We start from the raw sequence: 24,052 nt of genomic DNA, 5'->3' as shown, positions 1-24,052 counted from the left end.
GTAGTCCCAGCTCCTTGTGGGGTTGAGGCAGGAGACTGCTCGAGCCTGGGGGGTCAAGGCTGCAGTGAACTGTGATCGCACCACTGCACTGCAGCCTGGTTGACAAAGTGAGACCCTGTCTCAAACAAACAAACAAAAAAGCTCCACCTAAATGCAGATGAACCAAGGACCACTTCCAATATTGTGACAGAGCTTACTTTAGATTATCTGTTAGAGTGAACCCAATGGCAAACAAGTCAAAATCTTTTTAAATTCAGATTCTTACCTGGAAAATTTTCTTCACAACAATATCAAAAAATTCATCTCATTCTAAGATCCACCATTCCAACCCTCTGCTCAAAGTTTTTCCTTATTTTCTCTTCTCTACTTTCTACCCTGAGGGTTCTAGAAGCTTTAGCAACATACTCTGTTCCCTCTGAATACGCATATGTACAGACTAATAACAACTTATTCCTGGCCAAAAATTCTGTTAAAGCCAAATGGACCAGATACACACTCCACTTTCTTCAGCTTCTAAGACTGCATATCATTAAAGGATTTTCAAATGAAAAAGGACTCTAAGGTACTTATCTTTCAGATTAAATATACAATAGCCTAGAGAGGAACTAACCTCCCTAAGACATAGCTAGGAACAGATCAAAAGACTTTGAAAAAGGTCAGAAACTCACAAGTGAGGAGTCACATTTAGTCCACAGGCCTCTTTTATTTGATATTTTATTTTTTAAAAATCCAGATTTCTTTTTAAAAACAAAGATGTGGCAACAATAAGTTTGCAGTCTCTCATGACAACTACTGGCTGGAGTTCAGTGGGGCACACCCTTTCACATGGACCATACATTCAGTTTGCCATTGTCCTCAACACTCTGTCTTGTACCTAGCCACTTTAGTCATTTACAGTACCCGCCTAGTCTCTAATTGAAGAATTCTTGGTGGGGCATGGTGGCTCACACCTGTAATCCTAGCACTTTGGGAAGTCAAGGCAGGCAGATCACTTGAGCCCAGGAGTTCAACACCAGCCTGGGCAACATAGTGAAATCCCCATCTCTACAAAAAATACAAAAATTAGCCAGATGAGGTGGTGCATGCCTGTAGCCCCAGCTACTCAGGTGGCTGAGCCAGGAGGATCGCTGGAGCTCAGGATGTTGAGGTCGCAGTGAGCCATGACCGTACCACTGTCCTCTAGTCTTGGCAACACAGCAAGATTTTGTCTCAAAAAAGAAAATAAAAAAAGAATTCTTGCCTATATTTCACCAACTGCTGTTAGTGTTTTCATGCTTGATGACATGCCAGACACAAATGAAACAATTGTACCCTCACAGCCACCAGATGGCAAAGCTTACCAACCAAAACCTCAGTATGGGGTCATACTCGTCCTCAAAGCATTACAACATTCATGACAAAGCAAAAATAACCGCTCAACATAGTAGTTAATTTGGCAGGCAGAAGAGAAAATGACCTGAGGCTGCAGCTGAGTATGCGATTACAGAAGGAACAAGATCTGTAGCTATCTCGTTAATCCTTCTTTTTCTCATCAATTGGAACAACAATCCTGAGATTGTGGAGACTATTGTCTCAGCAACAGAAAAAAGTGGGGAGAGGAACTCTCACATCAACAAAAGAAAAGACATTTCAATTATCTTAGCTCTAGGTGTAGAAAAAAGCTTCACTGTACTTAAAAAAGTATTAATTAAAAAGTCTATGATCCCTTCAAAACACTGCTAAATCCTTTATGGAAGAGGCTCATTTTAACTTTCTTATTTTAACTTTTTCCCTTTGTTGATAAACCATCTACCCTCATTATCAGTAGCTGCGTATTAAACTCTAAATAGCATCCAGCTTTGGTTACCTGGCAACAGACTCAGCAACAGCAGTAGATCCATTTTTTCTTTCACCAGTTGCAGGCTCTGAATAAAAAAAAAAAACCAAGGAGAGAAAGGAAAGAGAAACAGAATTTAGTTAGTATCACACCTAAAACCTTCACTCTGCTCTACTAGTATTTGCAACAAATAACAAAAATAAAAATAAGTAAAACTAGTAAGTGTAAACAAACAAACATTTCTTGTAATTTTGTTTATTTATTTTTTTGAGACAGTCTCGCTCTATCGCCCAAGCTGGAGTGCAGTGGCATGATCTCAGTTCACTGCAACCTCTGCCTCCCAGGTTCAAGCAGTTCTCGTGCCTCAGCCTCCCGAGTAGCTGGGACTACAGGCATGTGTCACCATGTCCAGCTAATTTTTTGTATTTTTTAGCAAAGACAGGGTTTTGCCATGTTTCCCAGGCTGGTCTCGAACTCCTGAAATCAAGTGATCTGCCAGATTCCTTGTTTTTTGCTTGTTTTAAGACGGAGTCTCACTCTGTCACCCAGGCTGCAGTGCAGGCCAGATTTCTTGTAATTTAATGGTATAAGTTTTTCTCACTTCCACCAATCACTTTTCTTTCAAACTTCCTATAAAAGAGTAATAAGTTTGGCAAGAAATACAATATAATGAATAACTTTTTTTTTTCTTTCTTTCTTTTTTTTTTTTTTTGGAGACAGGGTCTCACTCTGTTGCCCAAGCTAGAGTGCAGTGGTATAATCTTGACTTGCTGCAACCTGTGTCTCCTGGGTTCAAGCGATTCTCGTGCCTCACCCTCCCAAGTAACTGGGATCACAGGCATGCACCACCACACCCAGTTAATTTTTGTATTTTTAGTAGAGATAGGGTTTCACCATGTTGACCAGGCTGGTCTCAAACTTCCAACCTCAGGTGATCCACCTGCCTCAGGTTCCCAAAGTGCTGGGATTACACATATGAGCTACCACACCCAGCCCTTAGCAGTAACATTCTTTTTTTTTTTTTTTTTTTTGAGACACAGTCTCACTCTGTCTCTCAGGCTGGAGTGCAGTGGCATGATCTTGGCTCACTGCAACCTCCGCCTCTCAGGTTCAAGAGATTCTGCTGCCTTAGCCTCCCGAGTAGCTGGGATTACAGGTGCCCACCACCATGCCCGACTAATTTTTATATTTTTAGTAGAGATGGGGTTTCACCATCTTGACCAGGCTGGTCTCAAACTCCTGACCTCATGTGATCCACCTGCCTTGGCCTCCCAAAGTGCTGGGATTACAGGCATAAGCCACCGCGCCTGGCCAGCAGTAACATTCTTAAATGAAAATTAAACTTCTGAATCCCAATTCATCTCTGCCCATATAAGAAGTTAAAAAATTATGTAATAATATAAAATTAAAAACCAAAAAAATTTTTTTAAATTTATATATTAAAAACAAATTAAAAATGAAAGAACTTAATAAACTATGTAGAAAATATTTTAGGTTGATGAACTAATTTTAAATCGTTTTTAGAGCACCCACAAATAGAAGGTACCCAAGTTCTTCCCAAAGTGCTTTAGGACAGAAACTTGAAAAATAAAGGGTGGCCAGGCACCGTGGCTCATGCATGTAATCCCAATACTTTGAGAGGCCAAGGCAGAAGGATTGCTTGAGCCCAGGAGTTCAACACCAAGCTGGCTAACATGGCAAAATTCCACCTCTATAATAAACACAAAAATTAACCAGACATGGGTGGTGGCGTGCTTGTAGTCCCAGCTACTCAGGGGGCTAAGGTGGGAGGGTCGCTTGAGCCTGGGAGATGGAGGTTGCAGTGAGCCGAGATCACCCCACTGCACTCCAGCCTGAGTGATAAAGAGAAGCCCTGTCTCAAAAAAAAAAAAAAAAAAAAAGAAACAAAAAGGACATTTTCAAGAATATATAGCAACAAATTAAAGGTTATACTGAAAAGAATCCCATATTCTTACAACAATGTCACTAATTTCAAGGGATTAAAATATGTTCATTTAAAATTTATACCAGCCTTAGAGAAAACAACCCTTAAATGTTTTTAACATATTTACAAAATATTCATGACCCAACATAATCTAAACAGTCATCGGGGAGGCAGCTGAAGTTCAGTTGGAGCCCTGGCTCTAAAACAGAAATCTGGCTCACACCCTGGCTACTGCACTTAATAGTCCAACCTAGGAGTAAACTACTTTGTCATTTTCAGTCTCAGTTTCCTCCTCTATAAGACAAAAACACAACAAATCTCAAAAGTTTGTTGTGAGGATGAAATGATGTAAGTAACACTGAATATAGTCCTTGATACTATGCTCCTGGTATTAGGAAAGGTAGTAAAATTTACTGATAATAATCATCCCTAACACTTAGCTAGTTATAATTTCAGATCCAAAGGTAAAGTAAGATTTAAGGCTATCAATACTCTCTCTTGACAAACCCTTTTAAAAATTTTTATTTTTTTGAGATGAGATCTCACTATGTTGCCCAGACTGGTCTTGTACTTCTGGATTTAAGCACACCTCCCACCTCAGCCTCTGGCATTGCTGGGATTATAGGAGCGCACCAACCACCATGCCTGGCAATAAGCTCTTATTTATTCCAGAGATGATGATAGTAAGAATGGAACCATGTAATACTTTAACTCAGTCTACTGAGTTGCTAAGATTCAAATCAGTAAGTACCACAACATTTAAGATTTGGAATCAGACTTCCTGGACTTGTGTCCAGGATACTCCATCTACTAGCTATGACTAGCGAAGGTGCTCAACCGTCCTGTGCCTCAGTTTCCTCATCTGTAAAAGGAGGATAATAATAGGATCTAGTTCATAGGCTTGTTATAAGATTTAATGAGCTATACATGTGAAGTGCCTGGCATACAGTAAGAGCTAAAAATGTATTAGCTAAAATTACCTTTCTCTGGTCTCAGGGAAGGAGAAGTCCTGCTTATCCAACCTATTCTGTGTAGTCTTCAATAGCCTCCCTTCCCAACTTCTTCAGGGCCTTAATTAATCAACTGTTTCTCCCAATTCCCTCGTCTTTAATCTATGCCTCCCTTTTTTGGGTCCTTCCTCAACCCATTTATGCTGGAGGTTGCAAATTTTTTTTGGTGAAAAATCAGACTTTGGTGATGACATTGAGCAGTAGGATATAAATAACTCCCACAAGCTTAACGTTCCAATAGTGGAACATTAGGCATAAGTGGGTTAAAATCTATAAACCTGCTCAGGCCTCTCCTAGCCTAAAAATAACAAATCTTCTCTCAACCCTGCATTTACCTCTAACTCACCATATTTTCTCTTCTCCTCTCACATAAACTTCTCAAAAGTAGAGAGTACATGTGCAGCCTCATCTCCTCTTCCTCATCCTTCCTCAATTACTTTCAGTATAGCTCCCACCCCAACTGCTACACTGAAATGGCTCTTGCTAGAGTCACCAAATGGATCCTAATTCCCAAAGTCAAAGTATATTTTCAGACACATCTTACTAAACTTGCTCCCGTGCCTGACATTATCTTCTTGTAATTCTCCTCTCCATAGGCTTCCATGGCTTCATACACCCTCCTAGTTCTCCTTCTCTCTGAACGTTCCTTTATAATCTCATTTATGAGATTTCTTCCTCTTCTAATCCTCCTTAAACAGCTTTTACAAACTACCTGAAATGAAAAAATTATAAGCCTCAGAGTTAGGTCTGACTCAAATTCCAACTAGCACCAATTATTGTGACCTTAGACATGGAACTTAAAAACCTCTCTTACTCTGTTTTCTCATCAATAAAATGAAAATGCAGATACCTACTTGGGAGTACTATTACGGAAATGAGATGATACAGTATATGTGAAGAGTCATTCTCTATTTTTTTCTCCCCTTTACTTCCATATTCATCTGGAGCCATGGTTCTGCCTACTCACCCCTCAAATTCATCCCTCATCTCCAGTCCCACTACCAATGACCTCACTTGCTGGTTAAAGACTGGGTAGAATTTACCAGGCAGGAGAACAGAATATGGAAAATGCAAGGAAAGGAACCATCATGCACAAAGGCACAAGGTTTTGAAAGACTCAGCTGACGCTTCTTTTAAAGGCAAATCTGATCATATTACTCCCTTGCCTAAAATTCTTCGGCTTCTCAGCATGAAGTAAAAAGCCTTTCAGCATCTGGTCCCTACTTTGCATCCCTCCCTTGTATCTTCTCTTTATTCTAGCCCTACCAAACAACTTCTAATTCATGTGAGAAAGCATCAGCATTAATCTGCAATGTGAATCCACAGTCCTAAAGTTTTCTACCCTATTCTGAAGTCTTTCTGAATAGGGAAACCAATTACATAGAAACAGACTTAATAGAAACAAGTTATAACATGGAGATTATAAAAGAGTATCTTTAGCAACATGACAGGCTGGCCAAAAGCAAAGAATTAAATCTATGGGTGTAAGACTTTACAAATACATTTATAAATATAAAAGTATCAATTATTATAACTAGATTATAATCAATATTCCCCATATGATCTGCAGGTACTAATTACCGAAGATTAACATAAAACTTACTTTCCAGGTTGAACTGCAAAGACTCTTCACTCGCCTCAGTCTCAGGACTAACCAGTTTCATTCTTAGACATAATTTATCATCCATGTCTGGGGCAGCCCCAGAATCCCCTTTATCACTCCCAAGTATGGGATCATGGGTCTCCACCATGCTTTCAGACATGACATCACTGGCTGCTATGGTGCTTTCTGGATAGTTGCTAATACCTGAAAGAAGGGAGGCAGGGAGGAAGAAAAAAAGAACACTAAAATACAAAAACAAAAAACAGCAATTCAAGGTCATCAATTTGCCTGTTTGGCTCCACAGCTCTGCAGGATTGAAGGAGGTTCCTAGGATAGATCCCTGTCATAAGTATCAACAACTACGAACTAGTATTGACACCTGGTCTTAAGAGGAGCAACAGGATTCAGTTCCACTTCTGCATCTGGACAAAGGATGCTGCATGAGCCCTCAGCCAACCCACATCTGCCAGCATCAGGCATAGGTAGCAGGAGACTCCAGACGGCATGATTGTTACCTCCCAGCACTGACTAGAGAAAACAAATAGGTTAATGTAGAAGACTACTGGCTGCTTCAGGGAAGGAGGATCTAAGTTTTCTTGCCCTGTCAAGCAGCAGACTGATTAATTAGCCAAGGTATTGAATAAATAGTACTTCTACCCTACTTCCTGTTCCTTCCTTGTAAAACAGCTTTATCACTACTTAGCAGTCAGATTCTACTGCTTTGCAAGTAATAAGAGAAAATCCTTTTAAGTATTCTCTTTCTTTCTTACTTCCCTCCACCCTTTCTTTCCTTCCTCTCTTTACCCCTCATCTCCTAGTAGTAAAATCACAGAACCAGACTTCATAACCCTATTCTCCCTAAAACAAAAATCAACCTTACCAGCCAGGCCCAACTCCTCAGATCTAAAGTATCACTTGTGTAAAGAATGATATCTCAGAAATTCTGCCTTAAACATCGTTACTTTTTATTCACTCACCAATAGGAGTACTGTGTCTCTTGGGCTCCAATTTTAGGTGCCCAATAAGAGGTGGGGTTGCACCAGTCAATGGTGGGATGATATCACCTTCTTTAGGCAAAGTGAAATGAAATGGGGTTTCTGAAAGAAAAAAAAAAAAAGAAAAGAAAAAAGAAAGAAAAAATGATTTAAAAAAAAAAAACCAGAGGTATAAAATAAGCAAAAATAATGAGACCTGCAAGAAATATTTCAATTACTTTTTTCCTTTGCTCTCAAATTCTGTCTCATTCCCACCACCCTCACCAGGCCTCCTGACTAGCTCCCTTCTATTGTCTCTGCTCTCTTCACAGTCAACAACTATAGTACTGACACAAAGTAGACAACTAGAGGACAGGCAAATAAGGAAAGCCCAAAGTCTGCAGGACCTGAGGAACCTGGAGTCAAAAGGAACCCAAACATTTGAGCTCCAAGACAGTACATCAGGGGATATTTAGCAATACAAATTTGGACAGTTTCAAATCAGAACAACATAATTTTGTGCAATGCTAACCTAAGGAGTTTGTTTATATGCCTTAATAGTCTGTAGGATTCTCCAAAGCAAAGTCAGAAATTAATACTTACAATGTACAATCTAATCAAAGAGATGACAGAGGATCTCACAGGTTAAAGGACTTCAAGATACTGACTGGTTCTAGCATAGAAATCTAAGGGTTTCATGGTTCAGCAGTACTGACCAGCATTTGCTCTAGGCCAAAGTGTAATGTTCATACCTAAATCTCTGCACAACAGTAAATCCCTCATATATAAACATCACCAGTGTACACATTTTAGTTATTAAATTATTATAAATAGAAAATATTTGTCAAGACATAAAGCTACTTTCTACCTAGGTCTCAGTTCCAAATTTTTGCTAATCAGAACTAGAAAACTGTCAAAAAATCACATTTTCTAAATTCCTAATTTCTCTCTTTTAATAAAATGATACATTTGGGAGAAAGTAAGAATTGCGCCAGACTGCCCTCTTAAAACTAATGAAAATTTCTTCTTACTTTCCTGGGATGGCTCAAATTAACTATAATCTGGCATACTCAGACACTACTACTTACGAAAGTAGTTTGTTTCTTTCATCTTTTTCTACTCCTATCTTTAATAGCAAGCACCGTGATAATTTTTTCCTTTAAAACAAAACAAAACAAAAATCTCTTACATCTACATGTAAGAGAAAATGAATTAGTAATCTGAGGAGATAAAAAGAGAAAAAGAAATGGTCTTTAGAAATAAAGGATTAAAGTACATATGCTCAGCTAAAGAAACTGTAAAGAGGGGCCAGGTACCATGGCTCACACCTGTAATCCCAGCACTTTGGGAGGCCAAGGCGGATGGATCACTTGAGGTCAGGAGTTCGAGACCAGCCTGGCCAAAATAAGGAAACCCCGTCTCCACTAAAAATACAAAAATTAGTTGGGCGTAGTGGCAGGTGCCTGTAATCCCAGTTACTCGGGAGGCTGAGGCAGGAGAACTGCTTGAACCTAGGAGGCGGAGGTTGCAGTAAGCCAAGGTGGTGCCACTGCACTACAGCCTGGATGACAGAGTGAGACCCTGCCTCAAAACAAAAACAAAAAACCTGTAAACAGTATGAATGAAGAATCTCAACATTACATCTAACTGGCAAAGACATCCACCATAGTTACAGAAAAAAGAGAAATGGGTCAGGTAGATAAGCATTCATTCTGCGGTAGCCCCTTATAAAGCAAGTTGTTCTAATAAAGAACTTAGAAGAGATACAGAAACTTAAAAAACACCTTGCAAAGCCTCATACATTCCAGACTTCTGAAAATGTGCGTGAAATCTTTAAGCAGACCTTTCTATGTGACATATTATATTATGCAAATACTATATGCAAGCATTAATTGCTGAAAATATATCCCTGTAACAAGGTTTCCTTTGCACAGTATTACATAAAACTTATGAAAAGTAATTGTAGCACCATTTATCTAACTGCATTACTATAACCTAATGGAAAACTGAGACTTTTACAGGCCCTAGGGACAGCACTGCCACTACTCTCCTCAGGTCTCCAATGCCTCATTCCTGGGTTATTACCATAGCCTATCAATCACTTCCTCTGCCTAAAGTCTCCCACTCTCCCTAACCCCCATTCTCTTTGCACACTGTAACCAAAGCAGCCTTCCTAGAAAACATGGCTTTGTTAGCTCCTGGTCAAAAACCTCCAAGGTTTTCACTAGAAGACAAATTCCTAACTCTACAGTCAGCATTCAACTAACTAGTAGCAGCCTATATCTCCAGTTTTTCTTTAATTATTAACGTTCATAAAGCTTCTATTCAATGTCCTCCAAACGTTTCCCATTTCTATGCTTTTGTTCCTTCATCTGGAACACCACCAATCTACTCAAATTATTGCCAAATCCTTAAAACTACATTTGCTGGCATAGTTTATCCTTTTAGATTTATGGAATTTTCCACATATTCCATTATTTCTCTAACATTTAGCACTCCTACATTATTTAAATCATCAAACCCTTCTTGTTTTTCCAGATAATCATGGGCTATCATGTTGTATGTCAGCATACCAAACAATGAAGAAGGATACAAATGAGGAAAAAGGAGACTCAATACTAATTTTGAAACCACCTGAGTGGGAGTATGTCCTTTAAGGACTTTAGAGAATAACTCCAAAGCAGTATTTAAAACTCTAAATGTTAAGAAGGTCTCTCCTAATTTTCTGTTATAGTTTTAAACCCATTTTTCTTCTTTGTTCTTAAAAGAACTGGTTACATCTAAGAATTGATTAAAAGTCATCTAGTTAAAAATGTAAGAATTTATATATCAGGCGATATCATGCATGAAAAGTCTACCCTAAAAGTCTGCCTCTGACATTAATAGCCAATTAAGATGGCATTTTATCAAGTAAGCCAATAAAGGTTATAACTAGAGCCTAAAACACATCTAGCTGCCCTGATCATTATTAACTATTACAGACTATTACTTATGGATTTAATTAAAGACTTACTGAACTCATTACAGTTTTTCACATCATCAACCCACCAAATATTTGTTCTGTGTTGAATAAGATTGGGTTTCCAAGCACCATCTTGCTTTTTTTCGAGTTTAAGAGGAACTCTCCATAGACAGATACTTGAAGAAGTCTCCAAACTGCTAACAGTGATAAGTTATCTATAAATGGAGACATTTAAAGTAATTCTCTCTCCCTCTCTGTACTCACTCTCTCTTTTCCTTCCAACTCCCTCTCCCCACACCCTCCCCATTCACAATCTCTACTTTGTATTGTTTGAATGTTTTTCAAAATTAAGCATGCATTATTTACGTATTTATTTATTTACTTATTTATTTGAGACAGGGTCTCACTCTGTCGCGCAGGCTAAAGTGCAGGGGTGCAATCTCAGCTCACTGCAACCTCCGCCTCCCGGGTTCAAGTGATTCTCATGCCTCAGCCTCCTGAGTAGCTGGAATTACGCGTGCACACCACCATGCCTGGCCAAGCATCTATCTTTTTTAAAAATCAATAAATCTATTAACAACAAAAAAGTGCTCTTCTTAGTAGATGAACAAATGCAAAACTCTCCCAATTCATAGTTTTCATTCTGTCTTTTCAGACTGAAGAACCGTTATTTTTTAGATTACTATCATTTAAATTTGGCCAGGCCCAGTAGCTCATACCTGTAATCCCAGCACTTTGGGAGGCCAAGGCAGGTGGAATCCTTGAGGCCAGGAGTTCGAGACCAGCCTGGCCAACATGGCAAAATCCTGTCTCTACTAAAAATACAAAAATTAGCCAGGCATGGTGGCACATGCCTGTAATTCCAGCTACTCAGGAGGCTGAGGCACAAGAATCACTTGAACCTGGGAGGCGGAGGTTGCAGTGAGCCGAGATCATGTCACTGCACTCCAGTCTGGGCAACAGAGCAAGACTCTGTTCCAAAAAAATAAAAATAAAAATAAAATTAGTCTCTCAACATTTAGCAACTTTAAACAACTATATTTTTAAGTATAAAATAATATTTTTCTGTTCTTTTTGCAATGCTCTTCTGAATGATTTATACAATTCTCTAAGTTAAAAACTATTATTCTCGGTTGAGCACGGTGGCTCATACCTGTAATCCTGGCACTCTGGGAGGCCAAGGTGGGTGGATTGCCTGAATCCAAGAATTTGAGATCAGCCTGGGCAACATGGCAAAACCCTATCTCTACAAAAAATTAGCCAAGCATGCTGGTATACGCCTGTAGTCCCAGCTTCTTGGGGTGGGGGGCTGAGGTGAGAGGATCACTTGAGCCCAGGAGGTCAAGGCTGTAGTGAGCACTGATGGTGCCACTGCACTCCAGCCTGGGCAACAGAGTGAGATAATGGTTCAAAAAAAAAAAAAAAGACAAAAAGCTATTATTCTCCCTTCATGTTCTAATTTATAGTTAAAATTATTTTTATTTCTTTAACTTCTCCTCATAAATACTATTTTCCAACCACTGTCTTCATTGCTTTTTGTTTGCCCCAGAACTAAAATCATGAAATAAACACAAAAGCACTAGCATTTTCAATAATCTGGATAGTAATAATATTAATAAAATAGTAAGTTTTACTATGGCAAAAAAAGCTGACTCTGCCAATTAACAATGTAAACAAGAATTCATGAAGGATAATTTAAAATAATAGAATATCTCAATGCTTTAGAAGCTTCTTTTGCATATAACTTAAAAGTACTCCAAAATAACTACATTAAAACAATCAACAAGACCTGATATTTTGTTGGCACAGGTCATTAGCAGCATTTAAATGTAATACAATTACCAAAATACTCTATTACAGAATTTTAGATTATTCACTTTATTCTTCACTACAGCTCTTCAAAATCAAATAAACTGTATTAAGTCTTAGTTTTTCAGGAAGAAAAAGCACAGCCAGGATCAGGAGACCTAGGTTCTAGTCCCACCTCTATCATTAACTAGCCAAAAGACGTTAAAAAGACACTAAATCCAATAACCCCTCATTTCCTTTTCAGCTCTAACATTTCTTATTCTCAAGATTTTAAAAAGTGCTAAATATAAAAGCTAATAAATAGGGACAACTTTTTTTTTGAGGCGGAGTTTCGCTCTGTCACCTAGGCTGGAATGCAGCGGTGCAATCTCGGCTTCTCGTGCCTCAGCCTCCAGAGTAGCTGGGATTACAGGCGCCCGTCATCATTCCAGGCTAATTTTTGTATTTTTAGTAGAGATGGGGTTTCACCATGTTAGCAAGAGAAGTACTAACCCCATCTCTACTAAAAATACAAAAATTAGCTGGGCGTGGTAGCATGCACCTGCATGTTACTCAGGAGGCTGAGGCAGGAGAATCGCTTGAACCTGGCAGGCAGACGTTTCAGTGAGCCGAGATTGTGCCACTGCACTCCAGCCTGGCAACAGAGCAAGACTCCATCTCAAAAAAAAAAAAGAAAAAAGGGACTGTTCCAGGCAAACCAAAAAATATGGTCACTATCATATATAAACTTGCCAAATACTGTTTTTTCATTTCATCCTAGAAACTTGTTTTCTTAAGTTTGTGTCTTGTTCTTACTTTGTTTTTGGAGCTTGTTTTGATTTTACATTATATTAACTCTTTTTTTTTTTTTTGAGACAGAGTTTCACTCTGTTGCCCAGGCTGGAATGCAGTGGCTCAATCTCAGCTCACTGCAAGCTCCGCCTCCCAGGTTCACGCCACTCGCCTGCCTCAGCCTCCGGAGTAGCTAGGACTATAGGTAGCCGCCACAACACCCGGCTAATTTTTTGTATTTTTAGTAGAGACAGGGTTTCACCGTGTTAGCCAGGATGGTATCGATCTCCTGACCTCGTGATCCGCCCACCTGGGCTTCCCAACGTACTGGGATTATAGGCGTGAGCCACCGTGCCTGGCCTTTTTTTTTTTTTTTTTTTTTTGAGACAGAGTTTGCTCTTGTTGCCCAGGCTGGATGGAGTGCAATGGCGCGATCTCGGCTCATTGCAACCTCCACCTCTCAGGTTCAAGTGATTCTCCTGTCTCAGCCTCCCGAGTAGCTGGGATTACAGGTGCCTGTCAACACATCTGGCTAATTTTGTGTTTTTAGTAAAGACAGGGTTTATCCAAGTTGGTCAGGCTAGTCTCAAACGTCCGACCTTAGGTGATCTGCCGGCCTCCGCCTCCCAAAGTGCTGGGATTACAGGCGTGAGCCACCACGCCTGGCCTACATTATACTATCTCTAAGGATTCACAAAGATTGAATTATTTTCAGCTAATGTCATACTCTACAAATTATTTTATTTTATTTTTGGGAAACAGAGTCTCACTCTGGCGCCCAGGTTCCAGCACAGTGGCATGATCTCGGCTCACTGCAACCTCTGCCTCTCAGGTTCAAGCAATTCTCGTGCCTCAGCCTCCCAAGTAGCTGGAACTACCGGTACACATGACACCACACCTGGCTAATTTTTTGTATTTTAGTAGAGATGAGTTTCACCATGTTACCCAAGATGGTCTCAAACTCCTGAGCTTAGGTAATCCGCCCACCTTGGCCTCCCAAAGCGTTAGGATTACAGGCGTGAGCCACTGCACCCAGCCTACAAATACTTAGAAAGTAATCTATGTTTTCATGCTAAATTTCATAAAATAAAGAACAAGAACTAATACGTTTTCCAGTTTCAGGTTTAAGAGACTTGTATTTTTTGAACTAAGTTTAGAAACTTTACTTAATGCCCATAAAAAGGAAATAACTAATTAACAGGATACTCATCAACAGTTCTTAATGTGATTTGACCACATACAGTTAATCAAAAAAGATCCTTCTATTTCAAGGCAAATGTCAAAATCTATACACACAGAGCAAGGATACAATCTAAGTCGAAAAAAACAGATTGGCACAATTTCTAAATATTTTTTACCAAGTAGTCCTAAGTTATAAAGCTGATAAACCTCAAATATCTCTAATTGCACAAATACTTACAGCTATTAAAAAAATACAATCCAGGCTGGGTGTGGTGGCTCATCCCTGTAATCCCAGCACTTTGAAAGGCCAAGGCAGGTGGATCCCTTGAGTCAGGAGTTCGAGACTTGCCTGGCTAACATGGTGAAACCCCACCTCTACTAAAAATACACAAAAATTAGCCAGACAGTGGCATGCGTCTATAGTCCCAGCTACTTGGGAGACTGAGGCACGAGAAATCACTTGAACCCGGGAGGTGGAGGTTGCAGGGAGCTGAGACCGCACCACTAGCGGTACTCTAGCCTGGGCAACAGAGCGGGACTCCATCTCAAAAAAAAAAAAGCATTCCAAAAAATTTAATTTCCCAATTATTATTGGTTGTTCATAAACATAAACTAAAGATAATGTTCACTCCTGACATAAGCATGCAGTTCTCGCCAACTTTCCATTCCAAATTATAATGTAGGTGGAGACAGAATAATCTACAATCACACTCACCACTAGAACTTTCACAGAAGCTTTGTGAGGCATGGGCAGAGGGCTTCCCCAGCTTCTGGGCCTCTGCACCTGAGCTTAGCTGCTTTGCATTAGCCATTTTTAAGTCTTCTGTTAACAAATTATTTGTTTTCTCCTGAGTTTGGGGCTGCCGCAACTCCTGGTCAAGTCTCAGAGGATCATCTGCTCTAACTAAAGGTAAGGGAGGCTGTGAAGAGTCTTCCTCTACAGGTTCTGCTTCTGCAGTTCCTGATTTCAGAACTCCTTCATATTCTACACTCTTTTCTTCCTTGGTATCTAATCTATTCTCAGCACATGGTTCTATTTCTGGAGCAACATCCTCCCATGACTGGGAATCTGAGCACTTCTCCACTCCCTCCAAAGGTTCACAAGAAACATCAACTCTAGGAGATGGCTCTTTCACATCTACAATGACAACACTGGAGTCCTCTGAAGTAGCTTCTTCCCAAGCTTCCTGATCCTTATGTTCCAATTCTTGGTCAAGTATCGCCAACTTTTGAGGGGAATCAATACTAATCACACTGGTTTCAACTTCCATAGCTTCTGAGCATTCTTTTTTGGGGCTTTCCTTTTGAAGACACAACCCTTGGGACTGAGTTTCAGTCAGAGAAAGGTGCAATGGGACACTCTCCATATTTTCTTCTTTAAGTTCCTCTCCTTGACTTTCACAAGGTGTCTCAGGGATTTCTTCCACCTCAGACCCTGAAGACCCCTCCTCTGGATGGTGTTCTTTAATTTCCATAGCTTCCTCCTGATCTAACACACTGGAGAGTGCCTCAGATCGAGTAGCTGGTGAAGGAACTGCCTGACTCCCCGAATCACAAGTGAGATCAATACAAACATCTTCCGCTACCGTTTCTTCTCTGCCCTTGCAACCAGTGGCTAAAATACTAATGTCATCCCTGGTGTCTGTGTCATCTCCCTTTGTTTTGTCATCATTCTGACTCAGTTGTACTTCACCATCCTGTGCTGGATTCATCAAGATACTATCATTTTCAGTAGGAATAAATTTAGAATTGAGAACTGGAGACATGGGTTCCGTATCCTCAATCTGTGTGTTTTCTCCATCTTCATCGATCCTGTGAGAACTCAAGCTCTCCATCTTTGGGGACTGACTATATTCACTTGTAGAAAGCATCAATTTGCAAGAATCCCCTGTCAAAGACAGCCCAAGATCCTCAGGGGAATTCTTTGGTTCAATCTCTGAAGTTTTAGAACATTCAACTGTCAAAGATGAACTATGCAAATCTCCATCTTTCTTCCCATCGTTTGATTGTTCTTCCAGACTTGGGGAGGGAATAAAAATGTCCTAAGGAAGAATAAAAAGACACAAATCGTAATTTATACATGATCATACATCTTTTATATCTAATCCCTGGATTCATATAAAATTTCTAAATCAAGTCAAATTTCTAAATCAAATTTTTAAATTCATATAAAATTTCTACATCAAATTTACGAATTAAAGAACTCTAGGATAGCCAAGAGCAGTGGCACATGCTCCAGCCCATTTCAATTCTCACAAAGTGGGAATACATACTCATTTTACTTCACGATTTCAAAATATGCTAGCATTCAACACAGTGAAACCCCGTCTCTACTGAAAATACAAAAAATCAGCTAGGCGTGGCGGCGGGCACCTGTAATCCCAGCTACTTGGGAGGTTGAGGCAGGAGAATCACTTGAATCTGGGAGGCTGAGGTTGCAGTAAGCCGAGACTGCACCACTGCACTCCAGCCTGGGCGAATACACATCTAGATGTGTATAAGAGACAGGTGTAATCCTAACACTTTGGAGGCCAAGGCGGGCAGATCACCTGAGGTCAGGAGTTCGAGACCAGCCTGGCCAACATGGTGAAACCCCATCTCTACTAAAAATACAAAAATTAGCCAGGCGTTGTGGCGAGCACCTGTAGTCCCAGCTACTCGCAAGGCTGAGGCTTGAATCTGGGAGGCTGAGGTTGCAGTAAGCCGAGACTGCACCACTGCACTCCAGCCTGGGTGAGAGAGTAAGACTCCATCTCAAAAAATAATAATAATAATAATAATAATAATAATAAATAAATAAAATAAAATCCAAAGGTTACAATATCAATAGTCAACAGAGAAATACAAATTAAAATCACAATGAAATGCCACTACACGCAACAAAAGCAACTAACATAGGCCAGGCGTGGTGGCTCACACCTGTAATCCCAGCAATTTGGAAGGCCAAGGCGGGCAGATCACCTGACGTCAGGAGTTCGAGACCAGCCTGGCCAACATGGTGAAACCCCATCTCTACTAAAAATACAAAAATTAGCCAGGCGTTGTGGCGAGCACCTGTAGTCCCAGCTACTCGCAAGGCTGAGGCAGGAGAATCACTTGAACCCAGGAGGCAGAAGTTGCAGTGAGCTGAGATCGTGACATTGCACTCTAGCCTGGGCGACAGAGCAAAACTCTGTCTCCAAAAAAAAAAAAAGCAAACTAACGTTAAAATAGTTCACAAAACAGCCAGGCATCGTGGCTCAGCCAGGTGTGGTGGCTCACGCCTGTAATCCCAGCACTTTGGGAGGTTGAGGTGGGAAAACTGCTTGAGTCCAGGAGTTCAAGACCAGCCTGGGCAACGTGGCTAGACCCCATGTCTACAGAAACTTTAAAAATTAGCCAGGCATGGTATTGTGCCCCTACAGTCCCAGCTACTTGGGAGGCTGAGGCAGAAGGATCACTTGAGCCACAGAAGTCCAGGCTGCAGTGAGCTATGATTGTGCCACTGCACACTAGCCTGGGTGACAGAGAAAGGCTCTATCTCAAAAAAAGAGGAAAAAAAAAAGGGGCTCACAAAACCAAGGATTAGCAACGATGGCGAACAACTGCAACCCTCGTACATTGCTGCTGGGAATGCAAAATGTTACACTCACTTGGGAAAAACAGTATGGCAGTATCTTAGAAACATTCATTACTATATAACCTAGGCATTCTACTTGTAGGCATTTACCTAAGAAAAATAAAAATATGTGCCCACAGAAAAGATGGGCATCCAAATGATCATAGAACTATTATTCATAAGATGTGCATGCTGGCCAGGCACGGTGGCTCACATTTGTATTCTCAACACTTTGGGAGGTCAAGGCAGGCAGATCTCTTGAGGCCAGGAGTTTGAGGCCAGCCTGGCCAACATGGTGAAACCCCGTCCCTACTAAAAATATAAAAATTAGCTGGGCATAGTGGTGCACACCTATGATCCCAGCTACCCAGAGGCTGAGGCACGAGAATTGCTTGAACTCAGGAGGCAGAGGTTGCAGTGAGGCAAAATCACGCCACTACACTCCAGCCTAGGCAACAGAGCAAGATTCTGTCTCCAAAAAAAAGATGTGCAAAAGATCATAGGACTATTATTCATAAATTTATGGGGGAATTATTCATATATTCACTCATATAATGGTCATATATTAATTATAATTGACTAGATTATTCAAAATAACCAAAAACTAGAACCAAATGTCCTATCAATTGGTGAATGAACAAACAAATTGTGGATACACATATTATGGAACACTATCCAACAATATAAATGCAATAAAATATGAATATGTATAATACAAGCAAATCTCAAAAATATGCTAAGTAAAAGAGCTCAAAAATAAAAGACCATACACACTTCCTGATTCCAATTACATGAAATGCTTTTTTTTTTTTTTTTTTTTAGTCTCGCTCTGTCGCCCAGGCTGTAGTGCAGTGGCCGCATCTCAGCTCACTGCAAGCTCCGCCTCCACTCTGGCAGGTTGACTCTGTTGTGAATTTTACTCTTTCAGCTACATGCAATTTTTTTTTTTTTTTTTAAAGACAAGGCTTCACTCTGTCGCCCAGGCTCTGGAGTGCAGTAGTGAGATCATAGCTCACTGCAGCCTCAATTTCCTAGGCTCAAGCAATCTCCCACCTCAGCCTCCCAAGTAGCTGGAAATACAGCTGGGCGCCACAACACCCAGATAATTTTAAAAATGTCTTTTAGAAATGGGATCTTGCTATATTGCCCAGACTTGAAACTACTGAAATACCAAAACTATACTGACAGAAAACTGATGTGTGATTGCCTAGGGCAGGAGAAGGGAGTATGTTGGGCAGCAGGGAGATCAACCACAAAAGGTTATAAGGAAACTTTTTAGGGTGAGGGAACTGTTCTCTACTTTGATGGTGGTGATGGTTACACAGCTGTACACATTTGCCAAAATTCATCAAAACATACATGTAAAATGACAATTTTATGTAACTAATACTTCAATATTTTTAAAGAGACATTAACATAAAACTTAGCTGCTTTTACATAAGAATTTACATTTAGTGTGTAATTTTGCCTAACGTAAATGATGTAAAACTCCAGACATAGATGGGTAGGCATTCATTTCCTACGTTTTGTTTTGTTTTGAGACAAGGTCTTGCTCTGTCACCCAGGCTGGAGTGCAGCGGCTTAATAATTGCTCATTGCAGCCTTGACGTCTTGGACTCAATTGATCCTCCCACCTCAGCCTCCCAAGTAGCTGGAACTACAAGTGTGCACCACCAAAGCAAGGTAATTTTTATATTTTTTGTGGAGAGGGTCTCGTTTTGTTGCCCAGGCTTGTTTCAAAATCCTGGGCTTGAGCAATCTGCCCACCTTAGCCTCCCAAACTGCTAGGATTACAGGTATGAGCCACCATGCCCAAGCTTTTTTTCCTATGATTTTTTAAGGGAATGAGGAATCAAATGGGCAGTCAAGCATTCTGTATATTCCATAACTTCTGGTATTTCAATGTCTGGTATTTTTGTTTATCCTATCAGATTGTAACAATGATCATAAGTCTGAATCTATTCATATACTCTCAGATATGACTGAGTATAAACCGGTTCAAGCCAGATGCAGTGGCTCTAACTTATAATCCTAACACTTTGGAAGGCCAAGGCAGAAGGATTACTTGAGCCCAGGAGTTTGAGATAAGCCTGCACAACAAAGTGAAACCCTGTCTCTACCAAAAAAAAGAAACATTAGCTGAGTGTGGTGGCACACATCTGTGGTCACAGCTACTTGGGAGCCTGGATGGTCAAGGCTGCAGTGAGTAGTGATTGTGCCACTGCACTCCAGCCTGCACAACAGAATGAGACCCTGTCTCAAAAGGGAAAAAAAAAAAATGGTTCAACATTTCTGAATGGAAATTTAGGAAAACACAACAGCCCTGAAATCCTATATGCCATAATGCAATAATTCCATTTCTGGGAAATTAATCAATGAAAGCACACTAATATTTACCTACAAAATGGTTCACTGCTATATTATTATTTAGAATAGGAAACAATATGAAATACCTTAAATGGTTACAAATAGGAATTTTATTTATTTATTTATTTATTTTGAGGCAGGGTCTTGTTCTGTTGCCCAGGCTGGAGTGCAGTAGTACGATCATGGCTCACTGCAGTCTTGACCTCCTAGACTCAAGTGATTCTCTTACCTTAGCCTCCCGAGTAGCTAGGAATACAGGCACACACCACCACACCTAATTTTTTAGATCTTTTTGTAGAGATGAGATTTTGCCATGTTGCCCAGGCTGATCCTGAACTCCTAGGTTCAAGCAATCTGCCCGCCTCAAACTCCCAGAGTGCTGGAATTACGGGCATGAGCTACCTCGTCCGGCCAAGATAATAATTTTTAAACTGTGATCTATCACATGATAGAATGTTTTATGGTCTACATAAAAGTATACAGAAGAATACTAAAAGATCAAAAAACATTTGGGCTCTAGCAAGAAGTTTCTATTTTAGTAAAAAATTATGTGGATATACATTGTAGTCTTTTTTTTCTTTTTTTTTTTTTTTTTGAGACAGAGTCTTATTCCATCACCCACGCTGAAGTGCAGTGGCGCCATCTCCACTCACTGCAACCTCCACCTCCCAGGTTCAAGTAATTTTCCTGCCTCAGCCTCCAGAGTAACTGGGATTACAGGCACCCGCCACCACGCCCAGCTAATTTTTGTACTTTGTAGTAGAGATGGGGTTTCACCATGTTGGCCAGGCTGGTCTCAAACTCCTGACTTCAAGTGATCAGTCTGCCTCAGCCTGCCAAAGTGCTGGGATTACAAGCGTGAGCCACAGCACCTGGCCATTATACTCTTTTTACACATTTTATCATATATAATCTTCACGTAATTCTAGTTAATAAACATATAACAAAAAAAGCTAAGAGTTGGCCAGGTGTGACGGCTTATGCCTGTAATCCCAGCACTTTGGGAGGCTGAGGCAGGTAGATCATTTGAAGTCAGGAGTTCGAGACCAGCCTGACCAACAAGGTGAAACCCCATCTCTACTAAAAACACAAAAATTTGTAGTCCCAGCTACTCGGGAGGCTGAGGCAGGAGAATGGCGTAAATCCACGAGGCGGAGCTTGCAGTGAGCTGAGATCCAGCCACTGCACTCCAGCCTGGGCGACAGGGCGAGACTCCGTCTCAAAAAAAAAAACACACAAAAATTTGCCAGGCGCATGGAGAGACTTCATTTAAAAAAAAAAAAAAAAAAGAGTTGTATTTCTTAGGTAGAATAACTAATGATCTTATTTTCTCTTTTTTCTTTTCTTCAAGATGGGGTCTTGCTTTGTCACCCAGGCCAGAGGGCCGTGGCACAATCATAGTTCACTGCAGCTTCAGACACCTGAACTTAAGCAATCTTCCCGCCCATACTCCTCCCCTGCGCCAGGAGCTGGGACTACAGGCACACGTTGCCACACCTGGCTAATCTTTTTTTTTGGGTGGGGGGTAGAGACGGGGGTCTCATTACGTTGCCCAGGCTGCTGTCACACTCCTGACTCAAGCTATCCTCCCACCTTGGCCTCCCAAAGCACTGGGATTACAGGTGTAAGCCACCATGCATTACCACATCTTCTGCAAGAAATATGTATTTTTTCCCTTGTTGCAAAAAATAAGTCATTTTACAAAGGCTCATAGATAAAACATCACTAATGTAAAGCTATAAATACCTTTTTTTAAATGAAACTCACAACATAAAATTAAGCCATTTTAAACTAAACAATTCAGGCCAGGCGCGGTGGTTCACGCCTGTAATTCCAGCACTTTGGGAGGCCAAAGCAGGCAGATCACTTGAGGTCAGAAGTTTGAGACCAGCCTGGCCAACATGGTGAAACCCCATCTCTACTAAAAATACAAAAATGAGCTGGGCAAGGTGGTGTGCACTCGTTGTCCCAGCTACTTGGGGTGCTGAGGCACGAGAATCACTTAAACTCAGGAGGTACAGGCTGCAGTGAGCTGAGACTGTGCCACTGCACTCCAGCCTGGGCGACAGAGCAAGATTCCATCTCAAAAAAAAAAATAAAAATCACACACACACACACAAAAACAAAAATAAAATAATTGAGTGGCATTTGGTGCATTTACAATGTTGTGCCACCACCACCACTATTCTAGTTTGAAAACATTTAATTGTCTAATTTGTCCTCACCAAAATTAATACATATATCAAGAATGAGAAAATGTTAACTATCAAACTATGTTCTACTAATCCTCTCCCCATCCCTCATATCCTGGTAAAGGGTCAAAGAGGCTATGCGATTGACAAGTTTATTAGGAAAGAAAGAAAAAAAATTGACAAAATTACCTTTATCCCAATTTTCTCTTGAATAGTAATAATCTCTTTACACATATTTAAATCTTCTAACATCAAAATTAGGTTGCCTTGGACTCCAGTAACCAAGGTACAAAAGAAATAATAGATGTACAAGGGTTACCCATTAAGAATAACACGTACAAGTTTGACATATAATGAAAAAAGTAGGGAACTTAACAAAAATGGAGGACTGAACATACACATATTCAGAGTTTTCTGAAATCCCAATAAGTAATGGTAAAGTGATTTTCCTTAAGCACAAAATTTCAAGAAAAAGAGAACAAAAGCTGGGCGTGGTGGCTCATGCCTGTAATCCCAGCACTTTGGGAGGCCGAGGCGGGCGGATCACCTGAGGTCGGGAGTTCGAGACCAGCCTGACCAACATGGAGAAACCCTGTCTCTACTAAAAAAATACAAAATTAGCCGGGCATAGTGGTGCATGCCTGTAATCCTAGCTACTTGGGAGGCTGCGGCAGGAGAATCGCTTGAGCTGAGGAAGCGGAGGTTGCTGTGAGCTGAGATCGCGCCATTGCACTCCAGCCTGGGCGACAAAAGTGAAACTCTGTCTCAAAAAAAAAAGAGAAGAAAAGATAACTGCAAAAAAAAAAATCTGGAAAAGGTAATCTATTTAACAGAAGAGTGAAAGCTGAATTCCTAAGCCAGCAGTGAAGAAAGCCAAGAAACACCCAGAGTTATATCACAGTTCCAACTCCCATAATCTCACCCTGCCCCTCCTCTGCCCTGGAGAGCGCAAAATAGAGTGTCCCAGGACTGGCAGACAAGAGGCACAGTTATCAGGAAGTACAATGCTGAAAATAGGGAGATTAAATGAAAATCTACATATTGAATGAAACCTGCACCTGTCTCCCAACCCCTTCCCACCCAAAGCCCTCTTCCATTAATAGACTTCTAGTACAATGGCAGCCAAGCCTATACCCCACAAATAGGAGATGAGAGATTTTCCTAAGGGATCTGACCAGGCCAAGATAAATTAAGATACTGATATTATGGGACTTCCAATAAAATGTCCCTGCGGATCACATTACAGCAAATCCCAAAAACAAGAAGACCCAACCACCAACTCAGAACTATTAATCATCTGTCTGATATTTCACTCTTGAACATCACCAAATAAACAAAGATTACCAGACATCTGAGGAAAGCCTCTAATTTGAAAGAGATCAAAACAAACAAAACTAAAGTCCATCTGGAAGAAACAGTGACTACTCCAGAGAGGAGAAAACTGTTATTAATACTGTTACAGAGATAAGACAGTATATCCATAAAATAAGAGAAATTGTATTTAAAAAATATATTCTGAAAAAAAATTTAGAAGTTAAAAACCCAAGAGTAGAAATTAATAACTAAGAGAAGAATTAAAAGATGGTTGAACCGGGCAATTGCACCTGTAAGTATACATAAGAGAAATAAAACCATGTTCACACACAAACCTGTCCGTAAATGTACACAGCAGCCTTATTCACAATACCCAAAAGGGGAAACAACCCAAATGTCCATCAAATGATGAATCGATGAGTAACTGTGGCATATCCACACAATGGTATTATTCAGCAATAAAAAGGAATGAAGGCCAGGCACGGTGACACACGCCTGTAATCCCAGCA

At 40.4% G+C, this 24,052-nt stretch overlaps 1 protein-coding gene across 4 annotated transcripts in view; it reads right to left on the bottom strand.

Annotated features, from left to right (window-relative positions):
• The window catches only part of TP53BP1 (tumor protein p53 binding protein 1), a 109,483-nt gene that overhangs the window by 32,575 nt on the left and 52,856 nt on the right, over window positions 1-24,052 (bottom strand). For all 4 annotated transcript variants that reach the window (XM_011989204.1, XM_011989201.1, XM_011989202.1 and 1 more), the window contains exons 12-15: window positions 14,788-16,114; window positions 7,352-7,471; window positions 6,375-6,578; window positions 1,847-1,904 (exon numbers count right to left, since the gene is read on the bottom strand). In XM_011989204.1, the coding sequence (XP_011844594.1) occupies window positions 1,847-1,904; window positions 6,375-6,578; window positions 7,352-7,471; window positions 14,788-16,114 (1,709 nt within the window). The remainder of the gene's footprint in view (window positions 1-1,846; window positions 1,905-6,374; window positions 6,579-7,351; window positions 7,472-14,787; window positions 16,115-24,052) is intronic.

This window comes from Mandrillus leucophaeus, unplaced genomic scaffold (assembly GCF_000951045.1).
Source record: "Mandrillus leucophaeus isolate KB7577 unplaced genomic scaffold, Mleu.le_1.0 Scaffold35, whole genome shotgun sequence".
Lineage (NCBI taxonomy): Eukaryota > Metazoa > Chordata > Mammalia > Primates > Cercopithecidae > Mandrillus > Mandrillus leucophaeus.
This window is presented reverse-complemented; position numbering and strand designations above follow the sequence as displayed.